The 21,006-nt window shown below is 41.9% G+C and overlaps 1 protein-coding gene across 3 annotated transcripts; it reads right to left on the bottom strand.

Annotated features, from left to right (window-relative positions):
* Positions 1-251: 251 nt before the first annotated feature.
* slc25a25b (solute carrier family 25 member 25b) lies at positions 252-19,901 on the bottom strand. 3 transcript variants are annotated; one of them, XM_061060618.1, is made up of 11 exons: positions 19,079-19,901; positions 10,140-10,266; positions 9,789-9,876; positions 8,695-8,730; positions 8,288-8,399; positions 7,966-8,124; positions 7,721-7,873; positions 7,241-7,348; positions 6,362-6,529; positions 6,130-6,280; positions 252-5,446 (listed from the first exon to the last, which is right to left on the bottom strand). In XM_061060618.1, exons 1-11 carry the CDS (start codon positions 19,415-19,417, stop codon positions 5,262-5,264), a joined length of 1,626 nt encoding a protein of 541 aa, XP_060916601.1. In that variant the 5' UTR covers positions 19,418-19,901; the 3' UTR covers positions 252-5,261. The 3 variants fall into 3 exon arrangements, with proteins under 3 accessions (XP_060916601.1, XP_060916604.1, XP_060916603.1); XM_061060621.1 differs by lacking the exon at positions 19,079-19,901 and adding an exon at positions 15,093-15,724; XM_061060620.1 differs by lacking the exon at positions 8,695-8,730 and having other exon boundaries at positions 19,079-19,900.
* Between the last annotated feature and the right edge of the window lie 1,105 nt (positions 19,902-21,006).

Here is a 21,006-nt window from a genome sequence, read left to right on the forward strand (position 1 = left end):
TTTCAGGAGTGTAGCTGTGAAAACGTCACCCAAAGAAACCAGATATGAGGGAAGACGCAAAGTGACCTTGGTTAGTCACGGCCGACCCTGTCAGTGACTGCTGTCAGGCAGGGAGCGAGCTAAATGTCTGAACATCTACAGGGAGACAGAATCACACCCCAGAGGATAAATACGCTAAACATGTTAAACATTTGAGCTCTAACAAAACAACACACATGTTCATATTGTGTAAAATAAACCCAAAGCCAGACTCTGCTGAACTCATTTATTGAACAGCTCAGATTTACAAGCGTACATGTTTATACTCAGCACAACATTCTTTCAGTGGATGCATCTACAAACAAACTTTTTACACAAAGAACTCACAGACTCATTCCTGCATCTCTGTCGCTTACAGCCGGCATAATAAAATAAAATAGAAATATATATATACTGGATACACTTTGTAAACTATGCCACCATTTAGCGATATTAAATTCACTTCTGTACATTGCAGCCTTCAGTTTGTTAAGTCTGTCTGTACAATTCAAGTTCTCCTGTTGGTCAGATCCACACGGCGTCACTTTAAGACATTAGAGAAGAAGTGACGCCTTAAGGCGGCCTGAAGGTCACAGCGGGCCGATCAACATGTGATAGAGTGTCGCTCTAGTGTTGTGGTACTCGATTGTGGTCTCAAGACCACATTCTGAAGGTCTCGGAATCAAAAGCATTTTTACTCGGCCTTGCCTTGGTCTAAGACTGGGCGGACTGCAGATTTTAAATCAACTGAACGGTTATTTTTAGACATCATGACTTTGATTAGAAGGAAACTTTGATTTAACCATCATTTGATTTTTTGGTCTTGGTCTTGGTCTTGTCTCGGTCTCGCCCTACCTTGGTTTTGGTCTTGTCTCGGTCTCGCCCTGTCTTTGTCTTGGTCTTGTCTCGGTCTCGCCCTACCTTGGTCTTGGTCTTGTCTCGGTCTCAATCCCTAAAGGCCTTGGTCTTGTCTCGGTCTCACCCTACCTTGGTTTTGGTCTCTTGTCTCGATCTCGCCCTGCCTTTGTCTTGGTCTTGTCTCGGTCTCGATCCCTAAATGCCTTGGTCTTGGTCTTGACTCGGGCCTGATCCCTAAAAGTCTTGGTCTGGTCTCGGAGCACTCTGGTCTCTGGTATGTCTTGGTCTCGGTTTGTGTGGTCTTGACTATGACACTAAACCGCTCTTTTAATCATATTTCTTAAGTTTGAACAGAACTTTATCAACATATCTCATTACATCGTAGACTGAACATAAGAAGTGGGCGGAGCCATCATGACATCACACGATGGTTTGTTGACCACGGTATTGAAACTTCAAGTTTGGACCGTTTCAATACAACAGCGTCAAAAGTATCAGTCTAAGGCACCTTATACTGGGGGCGATTTTTGTTTTTTATTAACCATAAATCTCAACTAAACTCCTGCACGCTTGCACAAAATCATTGTCAACGTTTCAGCACCACTTCTACTAAATAAACATCATGCTGTATCATGAAGTAAAGACTTGAAAGTAGAGATTGAGACCATAAACTCATCAGGAAAATATTTACCGAGGGAATTAAAAAGCAACTGAGATGTTGGTCTCATTGTATCATAGACTTCTAGACGATCGCCCCCTGCTGTCCATTAGAGAGAATGCAGGTTTAACACACACGGGGCTACGCCCACTTCTTGAATACAGTCTTTGGTTTTACCACATCCTGTTTGGATTCTATGTATTACTTCATAAACAGTTTACTCTCCATGACAGTCAGATGTGCCTTTGCCTGAGCCGTTCAGGTTTTGTTACCATGACAACCTGCTGCGAGTCATGAGAGGAACATCTGCATGAGACCCTCAAATGTTTCAGTAGCAAATAAACGTTTTAGTAACTTTCACAAAACATTCAAGTGAGAAATTTGAAACACAAAACTCTCCTCTGCTATGGACGCTTTGTTTTGGCGATTAGTTTTTGGTGATACAAAAACATTCAATTGTATTTGCCCTTTAATTCTGATTGAGCGGTGTAACACATTAAATAAATTAAATGTTATTGGGAGTACGCCAATTAAAGGTCACATATTCTCCTCCTCTTCAACCAGTGTAAATAAGTGTCAGAGCTCCCCAAAACATGTGTATGAAGTTTCTTGTTCTAAATCCACTCTGATCCTGTATTTGATCATGTCTATAAACCCCTCTATTTCAGCCCTGCTCAGAACAGGCTGTTTCTGTGTCTGTATCTTTAAATATGTAAATGAGCTGTGTCTGACCACGACCCCTCTCTGGAAGGACTTGGGTGTCTCGGGCTTTCTCTCTCCATGTCCTATTGTTTACGGTGAGAAGGCAGACTCAGAGGGCAGAACAAACACCTAGCTGTGGGAGTGTCACCCACCTGGGGGAGGGGTTACTGCCCTTTGTGATGTCATGAAGGGAAAATCTCCAAACGGCCTGTTTGAGCACATTTTCTGAAAAGTGGAGCAGGGAGAAGACGGAGAAGATGGACTTTTCTCATCATTGGGGGGTTTGCAGACAGAATAGGGACACATATAATAATAATAATAATAATATTAGAAAAAGTGTTAGAGTTAGAAAAACATGGTGAAGAGTATTTAGAATAATATGTGACCTTTAAATATTGACGTTATGAAAAAAGATTTCCGTTAAACGGTTCATAAATTGTCGGTGTGTTTATTTTGAATCGAACACATCACGGCTCCGTATATTCCAGTCTTTAAATAACATTTGATTCTTCTCGCACTCTTGCGACTTTAAATCATTCAGCCGTCTCTATGTTTAGACTTTCAACCCAAATTCAGTCTTCAATCCTTTTTTTTTAAGTTTAAATAAATAAATAAATACTTACAGAAATAAATAAACAAAGGGCAATAAATCAGAATACCTTAAAGTGCATTCACCGACCCACAGCCTCTTTGTATTGATCAGCTGCACTGACACCAGAGAGGAGGCTCGGCACTGAAGGCACGCTTTAAAATGTGACACAGGCAGGGAGAGAGAGCTGCCTCGATCGCCCTTGAGGTGACTTTAACGAGTGTTCGTTCACATCATGTGGAAAATAGATTCAGCCGACAACATTTGAATAAACACAAAGAGTCATTCAGCCAGCGAGCCCTCGTGAGAAAGTCCTGATGGTTCATGTCAAAGCTGTGCAAACAGAAACTGACTTAAAGGTGATGACAAACATTTTTAACCCTTTCTGCAGCTTCGGTCCACAGTTTCAAGAGGACGCTAAACGCTAAATGTTCTACTGCAAGTTCTGAAAAGATGAAAAACAACAACAGAGAGTTTCTGTCTATCTTCAAAACAACAAAAATAAAATAATAAAAGAGCAGGTTTGGATTCATGATTTGAGATTATAATAATGAGGATTAAGAGTATTTCTCTGTTGTGTTGATCCCAGATTGTGGTCTTAATTTGCCGTTTGGATTTATTGACTGTGACTTAATGTTCATCTAAAGAGATAACTGTCCAGTATCCTGTGGACGTCACAGAGCCTGATCTCATCAATGAGCAGTGATTAAATGCAAAGACTGAACTCATTTTTATCGATGTTATTGAATAATTTGTGCACTCAAACTTTAACCAAAATAAAGATGCAGTTTATTTTTCATCAAGGAGTGGTTTAGTTTGGACTCTAAGATCTTAAGATGTGTTTTTCTCTTCCATGAAGTGATCATCCAAAGAGAAATTTGTGTTCAACTATTATTAGGTTTAAGTTGTCAACCATTAAATCGGTCAACATATTCAAAATGATCCATTTCAGCAAAATCCACAGAATCCAATCATCTGTGAAGATAGTCGTTAGTGTCAGCTGTGGTTCACAGCGACAGATGCTGCTCAGTGTTATTTGTGATCAATTTGAGATGATGCAAAATGTAGAAACCAAAGCTGAAAAGATGCTGGAGTGTGAAATGTTTAAAGGAAGAATGTGCAACATTTTTAAACACACAAAACAAGTATCTCCTGTGTAAATGTGTCTCTGAGTCATGACTGTCTACAATGAGAGAGAAGCTCGAGTCCCGCTGGCTGTGTTGTTGTCAGGATTGTGTTTACATGGACAGGACGGCCGGCTCCTCCCCTTGTGTGTAAAAGCTGTTTTAGTCAAGAACTAGAGAGAAGAAGAACATACTCACTGATTATTTGGATGCCAGGTAAGAGTTTTTAGATCACGCTCATTCTGTAAAAAATTTAAGAGCTAACTAAAGAGCGCTAACATTAGCATGCTAACACAACAATGCAGGACACAGGTGATTGCAGCTTCAGCCGAGGATGATTTAGTCCACCGCTTGTGCTAAACTCCTTAATATGAGGGCGAGGGGAGGGGGGTTGGAGGTGTGTCGCTGATGGATAGCGGAGGCTTCAGTATGGAGGAGGTGTGGCCTAACAGCAGTTTGTTTTGGTGTCATGCTGGTGCTCAAGGGAGACATCTACTGGATCAAAAAGTCACACATTCTTCCTTTAAACCCGAAGCGAGCCGTGTGCTGACAGATATTAATAATAAAAGATCAAAGACTTAAGCACACATCAGGCTGAAATATTGTAAGGTGATATATTTGATGGTTTAGTTTTCATTGATTCTATTTTGTCTGTCATCAAGAAGTCTGCAGGTGGTCTGAAGTTTAATACTTTTTGGATGATGCAAAAAAAAAGTTTGTGGACATATTAGAGCTTCAGCTGCAACTGAATATATATTAAACAAATGTCATGATCCACTTGAGTCTTGTTTGACCTTCTTGTTACGCAGGACTTAGCTGTAGAATCTGTCCTGGTCAACATGATGAGCATCGAACATACAAAAAGGGAGTACAGGTACTTTGTGTGTTTCTGATGAGCAGACGTGCGCAAATTTTCCAGTCTGTTTGGAAATGCTTCATGATACGCTGCAGCAAAGCCCTTCAACACAAAGATTTGTCTTCGCAGAGACTAGCTGATCTGGTCTGTGTCCTAAACAAGAAGGTTAATCCTACTGGTCCACCAGTAACCCGCTTTCATGCACTCAATGTAAACTTGTGTCTCCCTGAACATACACTAACAGGCTCATAAGCGCTGCTAGACTTCAGGGATCAAGCTTCACTTTCCTCTCTCTTTTATGAGCCTCTATGCTTCCAGTTGAAACTCCTATTCGTTCACATTTGTCCTTTTAACAAAAAAACTGAAGAGTTTGATTTAAATATGTTGAATGTCAGCTGCACGTTTCTACACGTTTCTTCACAATAACAGGAAAACACCTTTGGAGTGTTGATGGCCTCACTTGGACTGGACCCCCAGAGTGATCTTGAGGTGCTCGTAGACGACGTAGCTGATGCTGACGGAGGGAATAACCTTCATGAAGTTTGGTGCGAGGCCTCGGTAGAGTCCCATCGGCCCCTCGGTCCTGACTATGTGTTTGAAGAGGCCTGTCATGCTCATCTGAGGGCCGCCTTCAAGGGTCGCTGAGGAGGAAAAGAGGAGGGCTGCTCATCAAACACAAAGCTACCTATCTTTATAAAGTGAAAATAAATGTGGGTATAATGCATCTGCAGGACGATTAAAAACAAGTTAATGCAGTTACAAGAGTATGTGTATTTTAGTGTACTCCAAAGAAAGAAATTCAAATATTAACACAACAAAGACTAAACTAAAACTTAGTTTGGTCTCTGTGTTTTGTAGAAATGTCCTTTCCTACTTTTTCTCGATCAACTGGTGGTCTCGAGACCACTTTTTGAAGGTCTCATTCTCGTCTCAGAATCAAAATCATTTGTCTCGGTCTCAGACTGGGCGGACTCCGGATATTTTAAATCAAGACCACCACTGATCAGATTCTTTTCCACGTCATCCATGCTTCCTAAAAGACTAGTAACTTCAATTTTTCATAATTGGATTTTTATCTCCTCGGTTACGTCCACAACCTTCCCGGTGGTACGGTCTAAGTGAGTGACACGCCCCCTAAACACAAGATGACGATTTCTCATTGATATTTAAGGTCTTGATCTTGTCTCGGTCTTGCCCTGCCTTGGTCTTGGTCTTGACTTGGTCTCGATCCCTAAAGGTCTTGGTCTTGTCTCTGAGCACTCTGGTCTCTGGGTATGTCTTGGTCTCGGTGAGTGCAGTCTTGACCTCTACACTAGCGACTGACCTTGAGCCTGCATTCGTGTCCTGACGAGGGCAAGCGGGTAGCTGGACAGCTGTCCACACGTGCTCGAAGTCGTACCACACGCCAAGAGCACGAACACGCCGGGATCAGCGCTGTCTGTGGCGAATCGCTGCAGCCAAGCGTTCTTCAGAGTCTGACAGACGAGAGGAGAAGAAGAAAGAGTCAGACTGAACTAGAAGAAAAATCTAAAAGAGAAGTTAAAAACCTCACACACCTCATAGACGGCGAGGTCGATGCCGGCGTACGGGATGATGCCCAGCATATTGGGAACGTAGCCTTTGTAGAAAGCGGCCGCGCCCTCCTTCTTGAAGATGTGTTTGGCACAATCCACGATGCCCGAGTACTGACCCGTCCTCCTCAGGGCCAGCCGCGTCTTCAGGACCTGAGAGGACAGACGGCGATGTCAGTGACAAACCTTCACTGTGTCGTCCAAGAGTCGTAGACAAACATGTCATGCAATATGTTTCACATTAAAAGCACTGTTACATAAATGACTTGCTCACACGTGTGCACTAGTGGAGGTCTGTGAGTCAGTGTGTGAAGGTCTGTTCCCCTCCAGAAAAGAGGTCACAGAACAGATTCACATGATGCGTTCAAGGCTAAAAGTTAAAATGGGAGTCAGTCACAGGACAAAGAGAAGCAACACGGATATTTCTGAACAAAACATAACAAGGTATGAGTTGCATTGAATTCATTCAATTACGGTTTGTCATGATACCTCAATTTAAAACTTTGATACAATAACATTAAAAATCAAACAACATTGAGAGCTGATTCGATACCACAACATTAAAAGTGGTAGTCCTAGGTGCCAATTTTCTTGCTTATTTCTTGTTTTCTATTATAAAAATGTCAAGGCAAACTCCTGAACATGGTCTAATGGCACAAAAACATTGGCAGCGTTTGGTACCAGACAAAAAAAACAAATTCTTAGGGCCTCCTTCCACTCCTATGCACTTGTCTTATAAATCAGATGTTGTATTTTTAAAGCTACTTTACACATGTATCACCCAAACTTATCAAAGTATCGAAAACCCTACAGCTTTTTATCAGGTGAGGTTTTGCTGTTAAACTGTGTTTGACGGTTTCTTACCTCCATGGGGTAGATGCTGCTTTGAGCGATCACTCCGGCCAGAGAGCCGGCCACCAGCCTCTCCGCGATGCCCAACGTCTCCTGGTTACTGCCGATTAATCGTTTAATCTGGACGGAGAGAATATTAGATTTTTAGTTAAACGTCTCAATGAAGTCTGAATCAAAAACAGATGCAAAATGAGATTCCTGTTAAAACTCAAGCAGACTCACTTGGCACAGTTTTGCATATTTACAGTAAGTCATAATGTTCAAGAAAAATTAACTGAGCAATAAAGACCAGTATCACATTTGAAATATTCAGGGGATGCCAGTAGCCTAGTGGTCAGTGTGCACGCCCCACGTACAGAGGATATAGTCCTTAAAGGGGGTGGCCTAGGTTCTCCTTCAACCGAGTGTGCATGACTAAGAAAGCTGAAATCATTTCAATCAAATATTTCAAATCAAAGATTATGAATCATGAAATTCCAAATTAGTGCATACCTGTTCATATGCCATGAACTTGATCGCAGACTCTGGAGCGATTTTGATGACATTGATGCCGTTTCCTCGCCACAGCGACCTCATTCCGCCCTCTCTGATCATCTGCATGAACCCTCCAGTGATTCTCATGCTGTTGCTCTTGGAGGCGTGAACCTGTAGAGGACAAACAGGAAGCATATCATCACACAGGTGTTCACTTTATCTGGTTTTAAAATGTTCCTCTTTGTTAAAAGATCGATTTTTACCTGCATCATCACTTTGAGTCTGTCCAGAGGAGCCGTGCAGGTTCGAGACACAGCGCCAGCTCCTCCTCCGGCCACCAGGTGTCGCCACCACATTCCTGTTTTCTTCTCCTCTGCTGTGAACTCATCCGGCACCAACAAACTCTCTCCAACATCTAAAATCTGAGGAGGAAGAAGGAGCTTTCTTTCAGTCGGTTGTTGTACAGTCAGTACTTCTTTCTTCTAGGTTTCCATCAATAAATGTTCACAAATTCCAAACATTTTGGTAGAAAAGACATTCACAGAGGTCATCTCTTGCTTTCAATAAGAGAGGAGGGGTTTGTACCGTGGCATGTCTCCAGTGCAGGATGATCTCAGGAATGTTATCTGCTGGATGCAGAAGGTGATAATCCCTCCACTCATTCCAGTTGATCGTCATCGTGCCATTTTTATCCATACTGTGAATGTGAAATATCAGACGATCAGAAATGTTTCAGACATGGAAAACAACGAATTGATCTGCTCACATGCACTTTTACATTCAGGTGCATTCTTCTGCTGCAAGGTGCTTTAACTCAACCTTGTGTTTCATGACCGATTCAACATAAAATCACTTAATTTATTTGGTGATATTTGTTGCATTTTGCATCTAAAATCACTGAAAATAAAGCAGGTAAGTGAAGCAGACAGACTGTGCAGAGGGGAACAGTGTAGTAGAGGCTGAGAAAGCAGACTATAGAAGCTACTACTTACTACAGGATAGGGGCCCAGATATGACCCCTCCTTATTCTGAGACCAGCCAGAGAGAGAGACGGAAACACAGACAAACAGACAGACAGACAGACAGGCGGTTAAAAGAACCAGACAAGAAACACACAGAGTCATAACAACACAACTAAGAGATAGTTGGCATGAGTAATGAAAGGCACAACAGCTGGTCAGGTTTTAAGACATGGAACCGGTAACATTGCTGAGTGAATGAGCATGTGAAAGTCACAGTTTCTCTTTCAGACTTAACAGTATGAGGCTGATTTTAAAACGTAGAGCCGGGGAGAAAGCCATAGTGACTTCATGATATTGTGACCTGGTTTGGGTGAGGGGGGTTCCGCTGATTGAACGTGAACAAAGGTGTTTCTATAATCTGCAAATCCCTGTTCCTGGGTGCTAACACCTGACTTGCTTCTGATAGTGCATCTCCAACTCAATGAATCCATTATAAGAGATTGCTGCAAAAAAAATAGCTTACAAAGGGGCACCAGTGGCCTAGTGGTTTGTTTGTGCTGTCCGTATACAGAGGCTGTTCAGTCCTCAAAACGGGAGGACCGGCTTTAAATCCGGCCTGTGGCATGTCATTCCCCTCTATCTCTCTCTCCCTGATTTCTGAATCTATCATCTGTCCTATCTCTACAATAAAGGCACAAATCTTTAAAAAAAAAAAAGGGCTTGCAAAATAGTTTGTGTCTGACAGCTAACAAACACCATATAGCAAGAAGTTAGAGTTTAGAAGTAAGTTTAGAAGTCTGGGAGATTATCAGAATTTTTTTATTAACCTTTTGCCTTTAGGATAGGACAACTGAAGAGACAGGAAATGTTGTGAGGAGAGGACGGGGGATGACCTGCAGCAAAGGGCCGAGTTTGGATTCAAACCAATTGCCGCTGCAATAAGGACTACAGCCTCCGTACATGAGGTGCGCGGCATCACTGCCTTGCTATTCGGTGTTACAATAAGGGCTTTCCATGTCTTCATACAAACACAAGTGTAAAGATGTGACATTAATTAGAAGATGAAACATGTGTGAGATATGACAAAAACACTCAGGGGCTGTGTGTCACAGCATCGCTCTCACCTTCTGAGGATCTTGTCCGCCTGCTCCTCTGAGATGTTCACGCCCAGGTCGCGCAGAGACTGCATGATTTCCTGCGAGTCAATCCGACCTGAACCACAGAAATAAATGAGCTATAAATTGATTGAATGCTGTGTTGAGTGAAGATGTGTTAATGGAGAAAGTTGATGTTCAAATCAAACTGCTTGACCTCTCAGACAGATATTTTCATGGGTTTGGGTTGAATTTTTTTGTTTGTTACTCCTCCAAGAGCTTCTAGAGGAGGATGTTTTAACTTTTCAGAAAGTTTATCTCTTCTGAATTAAGCACAGCAGAATTAAAGAGTATGTCACAAGTAATGACAAGATTCCTCACCATCGTTCTTTTTGTCCAGACTCTTAAAGACCAGACGCAGTTTCTTCTCGTGGTCTCTGAGATAATGAACAAACTCCTCAAAGTCCAGCTGTCCGTCCAGGTCTTTGTCTCCGGCTTTCACGATTTTCTGTAAAAGAGAAACAAACATGTGAGGGACAGCAGCTCATGTGTGTTTCAGTTAGCTTGGTGCATTAGCTGTGTTTACAGTCAACATGGTCTGTGAGGGATATTATGATCCCATTCACAGCTGTTACCGAGGCCGATCTGTGCACAAAGTGATGTGACGAACAGCAGCAGAGGTCAGAGAGGTGAAGCTTCAAACATCTCTCTCCATCTGTGCTCTGTTGACTCAGCCTGCAGTTTAAACCACTTTACAGCCATCACACACATCAGGTTTTTCATCATCCCAGACCATTCAATACAGCCTGACAGGTCTACTGGAAGGATTTCTACAAGGCTTCAGAGCACGCTGGAACATAAATACACACTTACAGGTAGCAAATGGCTCCTGAGGGAGGGAGCAGCTCGCTGTGAAGCACAGGAAGGAAATCTACAAGTTGATTGTTCACCCGAGTTGTACCTAGCCAAACTAAATGCTGTTTGCTATGGAGCAAAATTGGCAGAGCAGGAGAGAGAAAACTCAGCCATGTGCACCACTGAGCTCACAAGATAATGTTCAAGGGACTGGGACTGGATGTCCATTGGCCCATTACACTGAAAAACCACTTAAGGGCAGAGGTGGGCGATATGGGAAAAATATCATATCACGATTTTTTGGGGGAAAAATCCTGATCACGATTTTTTTCATACTGATCTTTAGACAAATTTGTAAGTTACTGACCAGTTCAACCAAACTTATTTCCCTGTACAATGTTTTTAAATGCACAAAAACGGAGCTGACAAGTTTAATCTATTTGAAAAACATCTTTGTAGGAGGTCTGGAGGTCTCACCCAGAACATCTTTAGCAACAGAAATGTCTTTCCCTCGATTTGATCAATATTTATGCACAATTTGAAGGTTTTCCTCACCACTTTGAAATGATGATTTAGTTATGTGTCCTCTTTTTATGTTCATCAGAAACATTTTCACGCAGTGATGCATTCATTTAAAAACATGTAGACTTCAAGTTATTGTGTTTCTGTTCTATTATAGCTCTGCAGAGATCCTACAGCTGGAGCTTCATACAAGCTCTGCAGCCTTTGTTGTTTTTATGACATCATTGGACTAACTTTAGTTTAGTTTATATATAATCAAACATAATACAGAATGTGTTCATTCTGTGACACATGATCAAACTAAGTTTTACTGACAGAAGAGTTTAATTCATAGAGGGGGCGGGACATTGTTGATTGACAGACAGACAGTCACCATGGTTACTCACTCTCACCTGCCTGCTGCATTGTAACGTCGTATAATGTAATCCCTATAAATTCGGTAATCACAACAGGTGAGCTTCGGGTGGAGAGGATGATAGTAACTTTTAAAAACCGAGAGAGAGCAGAAAACACCGACAGCAACATTTGAAACACCGGGGTTATATCTCCACTGACTGTCTGAGCTCCGCCCTGTCTGTCTCTGACTGTGAACGTCTCTCCGTGTCGCTATCTGAGATGTAGACTAATCTAAACTGTGCACACTATATGAGATATCACACTAAATATCAGTGCAAATATCATATAGAGTGGTTTTTGCGGACTTAAGTTTCTTTTTCGTTTTCACCGCGGCGGAGCAGACGGGGAGGGGGAGACGCGTCTGTGTCAGAGTATAAACTGCAGCATGATAGAACAAACACATTAGCCCGGTTCTACGATCTCTCTGCTTTGGCAGATCGTCAGCAAGTTAAAAGCCTTCACGATCTAAGATCGTTATATCGCCCACCACTATTTAAGGGTAATTCCAGCACTTTAAAATCTGCATCTAAACTTAATACAATACATCTTCCTGGCATGGAAATGCAACTGCTGCAGTAGTAGGAGAAGTATTAAACTCCTTTGCCCAAAGTAGCATTCTTGAAGATCTGAGCTTGTTGTCTCTGGGAGCTCCTGTGGTGATCTAATTGCAGGCTGCATGTTTTTAGAATTCACTGTAAAGGTGTGATCAGAATGAAAGAGAAGGACATTTTCTGGTGCAATGACGATATTCAAAGTCAATGCAAAAATGCAAATAGACCTAAACCTGCGACAGATGCTGCAAGTTGGGTTTTTTTCTACTTCAGGGAGCAGTTGTGAAGGCCTGTCACCACAGCCTCTCAATGAAGAGAAAAAAAATTATGGAGCAGGAACAAATTGTGGTTAAGTGTCTTTCTTGCCCAAGGACACATTGTACAGGAGCACTGCAGGAGCTGGGGATCGAACCCCCGACCTTCCAGTTAGGAGATGACTTACTCAAGCAACTTAGCCACAACCGCCCAAAATTTTAAAAACTTTAATTTTAAATGTTGTCTGCTTGTCGTTTTGCACACAGACATGGCAGAACAAGAACTCAGACTAAAATCAAATCAGGATCATGATGTAGTTATTCCAACACCCTATTGACCGTTTGGTTGTGTTGGCCTCATAGCGATGTAGTAAAAGATCTTGTGAGTCCGGAATTGAAGGAATCGTGTGATCTCGGACTGAGATCCTGGCTAACAGGTCATCAAACTGATCACTGATCATCTTCAAGGAGCTGGAAGCAGCAGGAAAGTTCAGTTCATGGAGAAGGAAGGAGAATAGCCCAGCTGTGTGCACCTTTAAGTGATGTTTTGCACACAGACACAGTAATCTTTTTTTGCTGCCTTATCTGGAGGTGCAAATATTTGCAGGTTGTTATTAGCTCATGCAAATAAACATAATCGGATCCACTTTGAGTCTGAGTGGTTGAACAAACTACAGGATATGCACTTCAGCATTGGCTTCATTCTTCAACATGGTTTAGTGTGAACTTTGTATCTGAACTTAAGACACAATGCATACAGTGCATCTGCAACAGGAAACAGATCATTCAAAACTATGATCAGTATGTTTATGCAAATGTCCTGTATGATGTTGATGGTGTTAAAACATAACTTCTATCGGAAGGCACTTTTGCAAGAATTTGTTTATCATTGAACGAGGGCTATTTGCAAAGACAAGTCACACAGTTACTGGACTGACACAGATAATGAACACAACAGGAACATAAAGTAAACTCACATTGAGCTAATACATCAATATTGAGAGTCCAGCATGATCTCATTAAAACATTTTTCATAAAAGATATGTCAAATTATCATTTTCCCCAGAGAGACGAATTGGACTGAATACTGACTCCACTCCATTACACTCAAATACTCCTATTCATACTGGTCAATGATGAACAATGGGGACAACATACAGATACATCAGGTTTCCTCTGCGGTCTGAATGAAGTGACCAGGAAGGAAACAGACTCCATAAAGTGCAGGTTTGTTTGGAATAACCCTCAGAGCTCAGTTATAAAGTGATCACGCCCTACAAGACAACGTTGTCTCTTAGTGGATCCACTTACAGAGTGAAGAACACTTTGATCTCATTAGCTCAGCAGCTGTTAACATGTACAAATATTATACACATATGTAGTGGCTTTATCTCTTTAAATACCTTTAAATAAGTTATTTAGTTTGACCCTCAGCAGCTTAGATGATGTTGTACCCTTTCTCTGAAATATACAATGACTCCTTATTGTGAGGTGAAATTAGGAACTTAACATACTAACTAAACAAAAGTATGCAATCAGGTCAGTCTCCATGTCTTATGCAGTGTCAAAGAAACAAAGAAAGAATCAAATGCACCAACATTTCCTCTCAGACCTTAGAGAAAGAGCCAACAGTGGAGAGGTTAATATTCAACCTTCAGCGTTTCCTGCAGTGACCTTTACCTCAAAAAGTCACACATCATAACAGCAAATTAGAAGTCATCATAAAGAGACCATCACTAGTAACTAATCCCATTCATACACATTCATATGCCGCCGAAGACTAGGAAGCATATTGTGGTTAAGTGTCTTGCCCAAGGACACATTGTACATGTGGTTGCAGGAGCTGGGGATCAAACCCCGAACTTCCCGTTAGGATACGACCTACTCTACCAACTGAGCCACAGCCGTCTGTCTCAACAATTTGAATGACAATACAACCATCAGTTAAATCATTTTGGTCAAAATATAGTGTTAATAGAGCTGAGTAGTTTCAGCTTATTTAAAACATCAACCCATATCAATTTTTTTCAAGATTTACAAAGTCTAATCAGATATGAACGACAGAAAATTTGATTTGGACATAAAAAACAATTTAACAATAACCCTAACCCTAAAGTAATTTAAATCAGATGTGACTCAGTCTGGCTGCTATAGACGCTGAAATTAGATTTCAGGGAGTCCCGGGACGCTTAAAGCTCTTTAGACAGCACAACATCAAATTCAGAGAGACAAAGTTTAACAGAGTTTGGAAGCAGAACTGAGCAGTTAATGCTGCTGCTAGCAACAACAACAAGAAGGACAACACAGACAACCTTGTGCTACAGAGGAGACTTAAAGCTTGTCCGCTAAATTCTTTTGAAGGTTTAAGATTGATTTCTCTTGCTTCTGCATTGGAAAGTCCAAAGTACAGCAACCCGTGCAGGCTACGTCTGTAGAAGCAAATACTGTACAATCTGATCACTTGAAAAAAGCAGAGCACACAGTCTGTCTAAAATATCTGATTAGAAAACAAAATCGGCTTTGCTGACAGTCTGAAAGAAGTATATCAGACGCTGTTGCAGGTATTCAACTCCAGTGAGCTATCACATAGCTATCTCAAACCACACACCTTATTAAAAAGGCGATCAACTAAGAGTAGCTTTTGTGCACATGAGAAGTAGCTGAGCACACACAGTTGTTGTCATGCAACTATAGATATCAAGATCTGATCGACAGAATGGAACTGTCCACAAGACATGGAACCTGCTCCATCCTACCTGTTGAAGATCTGTGGGAGGGGCCACCATAATTAATACGGTGGTCTTCTTTGGAGTACCCCTGCTGGCTTCCTGACTATCAGAGGAGTTCGCAGTCTTTTCATTCAGACCAGCGAGCCGATCGCTGCAGTTTTCAGCAGCCTCAGTCTCCTTTTCCTCCAGAGTTTCAGCAGGATCACACTGTGTTCTGCCAAAAAGTCTCCCCCACAGGGAACTCAGCATGTCCTGCAGCATCCTAAAACAGGGTCCTGCTGAGTCCAGTCCAGGAATAAAAACACTAAGAGTTTAGCAAGTGTGGAAAGGTCAGAGGAGGACAAAGTGGGACTGCAGAGAAGTGCTACTCCACTCTCCTGTGCTTCACTGCTCCAGCTCAGAATCTCATTGTCTTACTGGTGCTTTCTCTCATTAAAGACTCCACTGACAAACGTCCAGGCTCAGGTCCAAAAGCATTAGAATGCAGGATAAAAAAGGAAATTCTTCAAGTTAACTCTTGCATTACAACTTCTGTGTCAACATCAGGTCTTCTTATATCTAACGGAGAATTTGTGCCTGGAAATATCTCATAATAAGTATGATGGTGGCTGTACAAAGACAGAGTATGCACTTAACAGCAGCCAGAGAAATGCAGCAAAGAGAGTCTCCTGAAACCTGCATCCTCACTGCAGCCGAGCTCTGGCCAATCACCACAGCTTCTTATTGGCAGGTCGGGTTGTGGAACGAGCCCCTCAGCCAATAGTGGACAGGATTGCAGAATATAAATTAATTTATGAATTCAGAGTAAAAGGAGGGGGAGGGTAATACGCAGGGTTTCCCTTCAGTTGCACCTCCCTCCTTGCAGAAAATCTGCTGAGTGATGCCTCCTCCCTCTATCCTCTCTCTCCTCCTACTCTCTGTCTGTCAGTCCAAGCACACAGTCAGCTAACACCCGGTGAACCCATCCACCCAAAAACTGAGCTTTACTTCATTTTCATTCCCAACATGTACTGGGTCCTCCTGCCTCGTTGTGACGCAGCAAAATATCTCAGCATAAAATCCTCATTACAGCAGCTGTTTTGTGCTTTCCTGTTTTGACTGATTGCCCTTTCTGCAGGGCACAAAGATCCTGGCGTAGTGACAGAAGCAGGAGCTCTAGGATTCATCTTAACTGGATAGCTTGATTTCTGGTTGTAGATGCAAATCAGTCCATATGATAAACTGGTAGTTATAAAGCTGATAAGGAAGAGAGATGCAAACTGTAGTCATTAATATGTAAGCTGTTGGTTGCCCTTTCACTGAAGAATCAGGGCTACTGAAGGTTGCATTAGAAGTAGAGTATGGAGGAAACAATCATGGCATAATAAAAGGAGATTGGTTGATGAGGGGGTAAACTGCAAGCTGATAAATCTGACTATATTGATGCAACTAACAGCTAATTTCAAGATGAATAATTAAGCCTATAAAATAAAAAAATGCAGATCCTTATTTCCTGGAGCCAAAAGTTGTGTCTTTCAGTAGCTTATTTTGTCTGACTGATAATCCGAGTCTCTTTTTTTACACTCAGAAATGACAGAGATAAGCAGAAAGTCCTCCCATGGTCGTTTTGAAAATGACTTAAAAGTTGAATTTATAAAATACTTTTTGATTGATCAATCAAACGTTGGTGCTCCATCTGAAAGTAAATTGATCTACAGTGAACTAAAGCCCGCCATACACTGAAGGATTGTATAAAAGTGGTGGTTGAATGTCAGCTCGCGATTCATGTGCTTTCACTCAACCCACTGATTGTCGGGCACGACCGGAGAGCTCACCATGTACGGGTTAATATGAGACGGAGCATTCACAATTGTCAACAGATCTTAGTGTATTTCACTTTTCTCGTATGCACGGCTCAAATACACACACCAGCTCTCACTCTCTCTCACACTCAGCATCTTCAATAGAAACAAGCCAACTAGCTGTTAAATCTAAGCATAGCAAATATTTCCTGTCAACTGGAGGTCGGCAGATATTTCCAAACAACATTTATTTCATGATCGGCAAGATCAGAGGGGTAAAGACAGATTAATAAGGCAGGGCACAACCAAGAAAAAAAAGGCCAGAATCAGCTTGTGGCTCTGCTGTCTCTGTGTGAGTTTGTGAAGCACTACGACCAAAACATGCCAGAAAATCATCCGTCCGGTTGGGAGTAGCTGATCAGGCCTCAGTGTACACTGCAGAGCTAACAAAGCACGATCTCGCTGATATGCGGCCCAACTTCAAAATCAGCACGAGTCAAAAATTGGTGCAGTGTACACTCAGCTGTGATACGATACTAAATGCAGGTCGTTAGAAAAAGGACGCCACAAGGGACTAAACGCGGGAGGAAATACACTGTGTGTGCGATTGCAGTGCAGCGAAGTGTGGGGGACAACAGAAAGTTTCCGCTCCCAGGCTCACCCTCTCTCTCCATCTAAGCCAAATCTCAGGTGAACAGGCGAGTGTGGTCCATAATTATGACTGCCATCACCATAAAAATGTCCACACTCAAACACTTTTCTGAGACTCAGAGAGGATAGAAACTGTGGTATCAGGAGAGCTTTTTGAAACAAAACAACAATAGTAATGCATAATCCTTAAGCCTTTGCTACAGTAGAATATTTCAGCTATAACCTGCTTCATTAATGAGATTGTCTGAAGGGGCGTTCACGACTTTGGACTGTGACCTGCAGAGACAGACTGATACACAATCAGTTACCTACTGTCGGTACGGTTCAGTGCATCAGTCAGCTTCCTGCTTTATGCTGTGGATGTATAGTTATGAATGTGTATGAACATGAGTGAGCTAACCACACCTTCTTACTTACAGGCCTGTTTACACTTTAACCCACAGTAACCTTTTGTTAGCCTATATACATTTATTGAATCCATTAAAACAAGTCAACAACAATCTCACAGCCTTCACAAAAGCTACCAAAACTCAACACACAGCTTCAGCTTCTGCTTGTTTTCAACTCAAATGTGAAGACTGAAATTAAGTTTACCAAGCTGCAGAAAGTAAAAACCTGTTACATCCTGCTGATAACTTTCTTCTAGTGTTGTCACAAGAACCAAGTTTTACACTTTGATATGAAACCAGTTAAAATCAGTTGATATCAAAACTTGTTTCAATTTCACAGCAACAAAATCACAAGTCCAAGTCACCCAGTAGGGGGTAATTATTATTATTTTGAATTATCATAAATTGCAGGGAAGGGGCGCTTTCTTCTACCTGCAAGCTTGTGGTAGAACACACTTTGTGGAAATTACCAGGTGGGAAACGGCACATCTCAGATGCTGACACCATGTCTGTCTTTAATACCATGTTCAGGCAGTGAGATAATGCATCTCGCCAAAATACTAATGTTTGGTCGAACAATTGAACCAGTTTGCCTGTCAATGATGTTATAACTTTCAGACACACTGAAGCCTGACAGTTTTCAGCTGCTTCAAACAGTAAACTGTCATAAGGCTTAACCCTGTGACCTCTGCAGTCTTGGACGTTTGCCATGATGTTAACCGGCATCGAAAGGACCATTATCCTGGATTATGTGAATATCCTCAACAAACAAAGAGGGAAATTTCCAGAGAAGTAGGGATTTCCACAACTTCCAGTCCATACTGTCAATGAGGTCAGGGGGGGGGGGGGGGGACTCCTGTAGCCCACTGTACCTACTTGGTTTCTGTTTCTCCAAAGTAACTGACTTCCTGATTCTGTGGGTCTGCATATGTGTGTCGTCTTTTGCAGGCATCCCCCTCAAAACTAGCGGCTGATGTCTGAAAGTATGAAAGCTCTTGGATATAACATAAAATGCAGAAAACAATGCATTGGGTTTTGATTATCTTTAAGGATTCCAAAACACAGCATGTCAATATGGCTCAGAAATTCATACTATTGGCGGTAACCATATCCGTTTTTTTCCCCTTCCACATATGATATCTGTCTTCATACCTGTCGGGCTCAGCACCTTTTCTGAAACATTTCCTCTTACCATGAGCTCATGTTCAGTGCGATGGACTCCTAATTTCTTCAGTCCGATCGTCAGGTCGTTCACACAAATGCCTCCGTCCCCGTTCACATCTAGGACCTGGAACAGCACCTTGAGCCGGTGCTCCTGCTCAGGTCCGCCGCAGATGTCACAGGAGTGCTCTGACTGGCCGGGGTCAACGGGGTCGACTGGGTCCCCGGTGGCGTGCCCCCCTCCGCCGCCGCCGCCGCCGCCGCCGCCGCCGCCTCCCGGGTCCACGCCGGGGTGGGTCTCTGCTGAACAGCACTGGCAGAAAACATCACCGAGAAGGGGGCGCATCAACGAGCCCTGTTGGTGCATCATGAGGGTCCCGGTTCGACGTTTCGGCCCCACACCGGTTAGTAGCTACGTCACAGAGCCGAGAGGCCACTACGTTATTTCAGCCGGTTAAAATTCAAACATCATTTATCCTCGAGTAAACTTCAGATCAACGAGCTTCCTCTTGGTAATTCACCTTAAGAGACGACCACACACTCTCCGGTAACGTTAGCTCGCGTTAAACCCGTATTTGTTACGTTATAGCTAGAAGCCGGTAAAAACGAGACGTGGTGCTCAGATCCTGAGCTGTCAGCGGCTTCCCCGTCCGTTAAAATACCTCCACAGCTCGGACGTTTTAGTTAAAACGAAGCCCATGTGTCGCACGTACCGAGGAAAAAAAGACCTTAAAGGAATATTCAGAATAAAATGTCTGTTACGACATTTAAGTGCCGTTAACTTGCCGAGCGTTGACGAGAAAAAGGTATTTGTCACCGACCGGACCCGGGTGCGCCTAGAGTCTCGCAGTTCATCGCGAGATTACAGCGTGACAAGATCAAGCGTGGTTGAATTTTACCCTTTGCCTTTTACCCAGCTAATCAGGCTTGTATGTAGATTTCATTCATACTAGGGATTTCCTGTAGAAAATAAATTAATTTACATTGGCAAACGAATTGTGTAGGTCTTTATAAATTCAGCCATATGAATGAAAAATTACAACAAATATTTTATACATTTTTAAAGCATGCATTTTAAGTAATTCCTCTAATGCAGAGCAACTCACACCGATGCAAACTACAACCTCTTTAATACAGCTGTGTAAACTAAAACCTTTCTGACAAATGTAAGATTAAAAACTAACATTAGTAGGCTATATATATGTCCAGTCTATCTTCCTAGATCTATTTTTTCTCCTTTCATTTTCAAAATACCATGGTTTAAACTAATATTTCTGTTTTCTTCTTTCTGTATTAAACTCAGTTTCTAGTGTCTGGTGTTTACGTCTGATTGCACAGCAGTTCTATTTTCACATCGGTTCACGCCACAGTGGCGCCATCTTTAGTTAAAAGTCAGAATTGCATTGTATTCAAATTATGAGCCTGACATGTCTTTGCAAATATTCATTCAATTGAGTGCTCCCTTTTTTAGATCCAGTTCTCACTTTTAATTCCAGTCCCCTATCTCTCTCAAGCCGGTCAGGTCAGTTAGTATTAATGTGTATGAAAAATTAAGTGACTGAATTTAATGACATGTAACAAACCAACATAAGAAAACGTTTTTTCTGTCAGCAGAATTGTTTTAATAAATCCATTTTAGCCTCTAACAGCAGGCTGCTTCGACATGCATTCTGTTCACTTTGAACTGCAGTATTTCTGCTAACAATCAAATTTATCAATGAACTAGCAGGCTAGTACAAAAACTATTACTCTCACTGTCCACATAGAACTGTGTTTTTTTATTCTATAACACCACATGAGGAAACTGACTTCAGCTTAATACTTTTAACAAACTCCATGTAGTATATGTCAAATAATACAAGGACAGACTTTAACACTGTAAAACTTCAGTCTTAGAAGATAATGAAACAGTTGACAATATTACAACTTGGGAAAGGCCTTTTTGTACTTCACACTCTA

This window comes from Labrus mixtus, chromosome 17 (assembly GCF_963584025.1).
Source record: "Labrus mixtus chromosome 17, fLabMix1.1, whole genome shotgun sequence".
NCBI lineage: Eukaryota > Metazoa > Chordata > Actinopteri > Labriformes > Labridae > Labrus > Labrus mixtus.

Excerpts from the sequence above, each read along its gene's own strand:
- slc25a25b (XM_061060618.1), bottom strand. The coding sequence starts at position 19,417 with ATGATGCACCAACAGGGCTCGTTGATGCGCCCCCTTCTCGGTGATGTT. Across the intron at positions 8,125-8,287 it reads TGCACTGGAGACATGCCACG|ATTTTAGATGTTGGAGAGAG; the intron begins GTACAAACCCCT and ends CTTCCTCCTCAG. Across the intron at positions 7,874-7,965 it reads GACTCAAAGTGATGATGCAG|GTTCACGCCTCCAAGAGCAA; the intron begins GTAAAAATCGAT and ends TGTCCTCTACAG.